This window comes from Poecilia formosa, unplaced genomic scaffold, assembly GCF_000485575.1.
Source record: "Poecilia formosa unplaced genomic scaffold, Poecilia_formosa-5.1.2 Scaffold1165, whole genome shotgun sequence".
Taxonomy (NCBI): domain Eukaryota; kingdom Metazoa; phylum Chordata; class Actinopteri; order Cyprinodontiformes; family Poeciliidae; genus Poecilia; species Poecilia formosa.
Window position 1 is genome coordinate 17,844 of NW_006801104.1, and position 6,845 is coordinate 24,688.

The 6,845-nt window shown below is 48.8% G+C and overlaps 1 protein-coding gene across 6 annotated transcripts in view; it reads right to left on the reverse strand.

The window, feature by feature from the left end:
- The window catches only part of LOC103132625 (sodium/calcium exchanger 1-like), a 16,883-nt gene extending 10,044 nt beyond the window's left edge, over window positions 1–6,839 (reverse strand). For all 6 annotated transcript variants that reach the window (XM_016667482.1, XM_016667481.1, XM_016667479.1 and 3 more), the window contains exon 1: window positions 3,088–6,839. In XM_016667482.1, the coding sequence (XP_016522968.1) occupies window positions 3,088–4,850 (1,763 nt within the window). In that variant the 5' untranslated portion in view covers window positions 4,851–6,839. The remainder of the gene's footprint in view (window positions 1–3,087) is intronic.
- Window positions 6,840–6,845: the final 6 nt, after the last annotated feature.

A 6,845-nucleotide genomic window follows, 5' to 3' on the forward strand; every position in this document is an offset into this window, starting at 1 on the left:
GGACAGGGGGACAGGAGGACAGGGGGACAGGAGGACAGGGGGACGGTAATAAGTGAGCGGGACGCTGTGACCCAGTCGGTCCTGCAGAGACTCGGTGGAAATGTCCCGGTACCGCTGGTCCATCCACCCTGCAGCAGGTCGGGTTGTCTCACTGGGCCGGGAGTCTGATAGGATCCAACTGGACCACATCTCCCAGCATGCACTGCGACAACTCAGGGAATCCACAGGAGAAACTTTATTCATAAATTCACCGAACCTTCGTCTCAACGCTCTGAGGTTATGAGAAAACACATCCAGGTGTTTGTAAACCTCCGTTTCCTAGGCAACGTCTAAAACCCAGACGATCTGCTGTTTCCTGTAGAAACCTTTCAGTTTAAAACGCAACACAGAAATCCAGTTTCAAATGAGAGCCCGCTCCTGGATTTATTTCCACTCCAACTGATTTCTGACTGGTGTCTGTGTGAATCATGTTTTTATATCCTTGTGGGAACATTTCCTGGTCCCCATGAGGGGAAATGCTGTTTTTGGACTCGGGGTTCAGTCTGTGATGGTTTGGGATCGGCTGTAGAAAATGAATGGAAGTCAATGGGAAGTCCCCACAAGTCATGAAAACACAACTGTGTGTGCGTTGAGGCCAGCACCATGGAAACTCACCATGTTTATTTGATTTCAGCAGACTGAAGTTGTGTTTCCTGCAGACTGAACTGATATGTTTCTGTTTCTGCTGTTTGGATCAGAACCGGCCTGCAGTGCAGCAGTGATTTAGTGCCGTTATGTTGCAGTCGAACGCGGCCGTGACCCGGTCTGTCTCCTGAATTTGGTGTTTTTATTCGGATTTTATTGGGGACTTCCATCAATAAATGAAGTTGAACCTTCGTTTCTCCTCCAGCAGAATCTCATTTTGTGGCAGTGGCAGCCAGTACTGGCAGTTCCAGCAGCTGCCACTAGGGTGCTGACCTGTCTTGGGAATGCTGATGTCAATTTTTGTAAAACGTTTTCATAATATTGAATGTTAGTAAATAATAATTGTTGAAATAATGAGTACTGTTTACTAAAAAGTGTAACATCTGCAATATTTTGACTTCATTTACTTGATGGAAAGTAGTGGCAGCTGCCACCGGAAGTGACGCTACTAGATGCCACGCTGAGCTTGCTGTCTCTCCCATTTCTAGGTTCCCACCTGGAATCCAGCATTGAACTGGAAACGATGGGAACGATGGGAATGCCGAATTAGTAGTAAAGTTTATGGAGGTTTGAGCCTCAGGACACCGAGATGAAACGGGTCAGCAGAACCTGACTGTTCTCTGATGGATGGCGGGTCCACAGAGCTCTGCAGTCCGATCTGCTTCTCGTCTCCGTGGCGATGTGGGCCGGCGCCGTGGCCGTGGGCCAGGTCCGACCTCCCCCAGCGCTCTGACAGGAACCGGTTGCTTTATGGGCGAAGCCGCACGCTAAGCTGCTGCCGCAGCCGACGGCCTAATAAGGACAAAGGACCAGGCTGTTTATCTGCTCCTTACACAGGAGCGGCTGCGTTTGGACTAGATGCTAAATAAAACACCGTCCTCTCAGCAAGGACATCTGGAGGACAGACAGAAACAAGGAGCTGTCAGCAGCACCCAGCCAGGAAGAGGAGGGTCCACCCACAGCACTGTCTCTACACTGTTGGACACCTGAAGACATGTCTGCGGGACAAACGGAACAAAACAACAGCTGTACTCGCTCTCAGTGGGCGGCGTCCTCACTGACAGAACATTAAGTCTCCCTGCAGAAACTTCTCAGCTTCTAACAACGACCAGCGGCCTGCAGAGAGCGGCTGAAGTTTTTCCTTAAACCTGCTGCTGACTGAAACTCCAGCGACATCAGGCCTGGTGGAGCAAACAGGTCTGAGGACGCCAACCTCAGGCTAACCTCAGGCTGACCTCAGGCCAGAACATCGTCATCATCAGCATGACTTGTACGGTGCCGTACCAAGACACCTAACAGTACCAGCAACAGAATAAAATCCTTTCTAAACAACAAGTTCTGCAGAACCATCTGAACCAGAGAACCCAGGAACCGTTTCTGTCATTGAAACTTGAACAATCCTGTCAGGATCCCAGACAAGCCCCCAATTATTCTATGAGCTGATGTTTGATCTGCAGCATTACACATATTAACCTTGAACTGGCCCATGTCTGCTGCCAAATGGGACCCACTGGTTCTGAATGACCTCCACAACCTTTGCACCCCTCTACCTGAGAGACTAACGACCTCTGGAGTTGGTCAGGCTTTAATCTGAAACTGCTGTCAACTGGCCCACGTCCACCTAAATTATGGTGTATTGTAATGAAAAGTACTACGTGTTGTAATGAATGTGACCACTAGGTGGCATTGCTATTGTTAGAAATGCTGCTGGACCCAAACTCCATCATCTTAGTCTGCTGGCGATACATCAACATGAAGACTATGCTACATGCTAGAGTCGCATAAAGTCACAACACGCCTCCAATGAAAGCTTTTCTTTTTCTGCGGAGACACGCCATAACAAACTGTCCCAATCTGAACCGAAATGAGATAAAATATTCGGTTGGCTCTGACATGTTTGAGATCTGCTGGGATTTTATTCCAGCTGTTTGCAGAAGGATGCCAGGTCACATGACAGGATGGGGGCGGAGCTACCAGATAATCTAATACAATCAAAATTCAAACATTTCTAAACCGCAGCTGGTGAACAGGTTTTCATCCACACATCAACATCAGGGACAAAACTGAAACCCAGAAAAATTGGACACTGGAAAAGACCGTTGTGTTCAAGGTGTGCTAAAAGGAGTTAGCCTATCAGAAGCTATGCTAGCCTAAAAAAAACCATCTCAATGCTAAACATGTAGCAGCTAATGCTAATGTCAGCATCCACAGTCCACGTTTCTACAGAAGCTTCCTGGTTTTGAGCTCATATTTCTATTTATTCAATGATTAGCAGCAAAAATGGTTTTTGACTTGAAAGTGTCGCTGATTTTGTTGATATGTCCTTTAATTAAATGTAATTAATTAATTAATTACAGACCCTGAAATTAACATTTTTAAGTGAGTGCCACCACTAGTACTTACACAATCTCATCGTTGTCAAACTCCAGGACTCCGTGCGTGTCTTCAAAGTCTTCTCCGCCGCCTTTTGCCGTCCCCTCGATGGTTTTGTACGGCACCGCCACGACACCGCGGGCCCCTGAGTTCCTGGTCACCTTCACCTCCATCACGCCCACGCTCTCACTCACCGTCACCACCGGCTCCTCAAAGCTGAATATCCCGGCATGGTCGTCGTCGAAGATGGTAACGGTGGCCGAGCACGGCAGGCCCAGCCCTGCCAGGCCGTCGGCGTAGTTCGCCTGATGGTCGTTTGCTCCGTCTGGTGTGACCCTCACGTTGGTGAGGTGAACCAGGAAGTGCTCGTCTTCCTCAAAAATATCGTCGTCAATGATGTTGATGTGGATTTCCTTGTCGGTCTCGCCGGGTTTGAACACAACGGTTCCTTCGGTGAGCTGGTAGTCGGAGCCAGCGTTGGCGGTTCCGTCTTCAGTCCGGTAATCCACACAGACCGTAGTGGTCAAGTCTCCTCCTCGGCGGACAACATTGAGCGCCACGCTGCCGCAGTTCTCCAGACACTGGTAGTTCCCAGGGTCGAAGAAGACCTTGGAGGAGAAGTTGTTGACGGATATCTCAGAGCAGATGTCATGCTGCGTGGCCCTCTTGGCCTGGTCAGCGGCGTGTTTCTTCAGGACGTTGCCGGCTCCTGTCATGATCCTGGTCGCCTGGCAGCGGTAAAAGGCCCGACTCTTCTGCTGCTGGGTCAGAACCTGGTAGTTAGCGAGCTCCATCAGCTGCTCCGTCTCCTTCTCTGGATGTTTCTGCTTCAGCTCCTTCAGGATCCTGGCCAGCTCTCTGCGCGCCTCCTCCTCGTCCAGCTCCTTCGCCTCTCCGTCAGGTAGTTCGTCTCCATGGGAGTTCAGCATTTTTCCGTCCATTTCGACGTCCAACTTCGAAGGGAGATCTGGCTCGCCCTCGGTCTCGATAATCATTCCCTTCTGCTTCCCGGCTCGGTATCGCTTGTACACGTATTTGTAGAAAAGAAGCCTGCGGTCGGCCACATAAGCAAACCCAACACAGAAAGGGAAGAAGAAGAGTGTGAGAAGCCCCTCCCATATCTCAACAACACCTGGAGAGAAAACGGCCAGGATCAGGTATAGCCAGGTGTAAGCAAACACGCTCCAGGTGGCGGTGACGAAAAACACCCGCAGGTGCTTCACCTTCCTGGTCTCCCCGTCGGGAATGACGGACACGCAGAGGCCGATGATGACGAACATGTTGAAGGCGGCGCTGCCTACGATGGTGTTGGGACCCAATTCACCGGCGTCAAAGTTGTGACCGCAAACCTCCACCACGGACAGGAGGATCTCTGGCGCGGAGGAGCCGAGCGCCATCAGGGTCAGGTTGGACACTGTCTCATTCCAGACGCGAACCGTGGTGGTGATCTTCTCCCCGTTGGGTTTCTTTATGGTGATCTTCCTTTCTTGAGAGGTGATGACTTCGATGGACGCCATAAAGCGATCAGCGATGATGGAGACGCCCAGGAACATGTAGAACAGCCCCACGAAGTAGATGGTGGCCCTGGCCAGGCGGTCGGGGAAGGCCGGGTTCTCCGGCTTCCACAGCGGCAGGATGACGCCCTCGATGCAGTCGGTGCTGCCGCCGCATTTAGTCTGGTTTCTGGCTGTGGTGTTGGACTTTGGCGCCAAACCGGCGCCCCCTGCTGCGGAGCTGGCTGAGATGGCGGCGAACAGGAGCAGCAGGAACGACGGGCGTCCAGCGGGACTCATGGTGAAGCTTCAGGCCTCCTCAACCTGAAACAGACAGAAACGGGCTTCAGTCTGGATCTGGGTTTATGAACGTGGCGGTCAAACCCAAAAACATGACCTTCCCCCTGCTAATCTCTGGATCTCCAGCAGACCAACTTTGACCGACCGATCTGAGAAATATCGACAGTCTGGACCTTCAACAGCTCTTCCTCAACGATCCAATCCACACTGCAAAAAACAAAACCTTACCAAGGATTTCTGTCAAGTTTCCAGCCCTTATGCTTGAGATAATACAAAAGAAACTTTTTAGCAAGAAATAAGTCAAGAATTCCTGAATATTGGTAAAAAACTGGCAGATTATTTAACCTGGAAAGAAAAAGTTTCTATAGAGGTAAAAATTCTGGACAGAAACACCTGGTCGGTTTGGAGCTTCCTTTTGGTCCAGCTCAGTGCAAAGGCTGTGGGGAGGGGTTAGTGAGGTCACCTGGGTCACCACCCTGCAGGTTGCCATGGATACCTGCTGGTTAAGGTGCATCAGAACCACAGGAGGACTGGCGGTGAGGTTCTGGTCAGATCTGGTTTCACGGTTAATGAGAAACATTAAGGCTGAAATCGTCATCTCTGACCTCTGCAGTGACTGAGGCACAAGCAGCTTCATGCAGTCGGTCATCAGGCTGCCGGAGGAGGAAGAGGAGGAACCTACCGTCAGACGAAGAGCAAAATGCTTTAAATCAGAATCTCCACAAAGTTCCAGGAAGTTTTCATCTTCAAAGGAGGAAAATCTCTTCAGGCCCACAGAACCAGCAGAACCAGAAGGCGACGTGAAGACAAGAAGCAGAACCTCGACCTGGTTAGAGCCCAGAAACAAGACACCGCTTCCTCCTCCTCCTCGTGCTCGTCCTCCTCCTCCTCTTCCTCACTGGAGATGAGAAACGGTCCAAAACAACCAGCTGTAAACAGCCAGAACTTCTCCTGGACCTGGACTGGTTCTGGGAAGGTTTTACTGAATAAATCTGGTAGAAATGAAACTCAGAAGAATCTGAATCTGTCACTGTGGCTACATCAGTAAGCATTAAACATGTTTTTAATTTTTCCCATCAGACACTTGAATTTCAGGATGATGGCCATTTTTCAAGATGGCTGCCATTTTTGAGCCTTTTTAACTTGTTATTGGAATAAAATGTTTTCTGTTTTCATGACTGGGATGAATTTTATGTCTCATCTTATTTTTTCGGCTCATCCAGTTTATAAGCCTTAAAGTAATAAAATGTATCAGAACTTTGTTCCATTCGTCAACTGGAAGGAGACAGTCAGCTTGATGTTAGCATTAGCTTCTGCTAATTGTCTATGTTTAGCAATTCAGATTTAGCTTTTGCTATTTCTGTATGCTTTGCAGTCTAACATTAACTTTCACTAAATTTTGGACACATTTTGCAGTTTAGCATTAGCTTCTGCTCATTATTTTTTATGTGATTAGCATTATAATTAGCACTAATAGTGACCATAACATGTGGTTAACTGTTAGTCTTTAGCAATAACTACAGTACTGCTAGCTTTAGTGCAAATAAATTCTCTAGAACAACCATGACAGCCATCTTGGAAAATCAAAAGATGATAGTAAATATTATTTTGATGGGTCCATGTATAATTTGGCACCAAGAACATTAATCTGCGACAAATGTTGCCAAATTTAGTGACTGAAATGACTGATCTGCTGCAGCTGGAACAGAGAATAAACCTGCAGAAGTCCGGTTCCACCAGCAGGGGTCAATGTGTAGAAGTCAAAATATTCCATCAGTTTGATCTAACAGGAAGATCTGAAGAAACGCCCAACCTGAGAATCTCAGTCCTGAAACTCCATCTGAGCCGCAGATGGAGGCTGATCAGACCAACACAGCGTCTGAAGCGCCTCCAACCACCTCCAACAGTCTCCAAAAGTCTCCAACCACCTCCAACAGTCTCCAACCACCTCCAACCATCTCCAATCGCCTCCAACAGTCTCCAACAGCCTCCAAC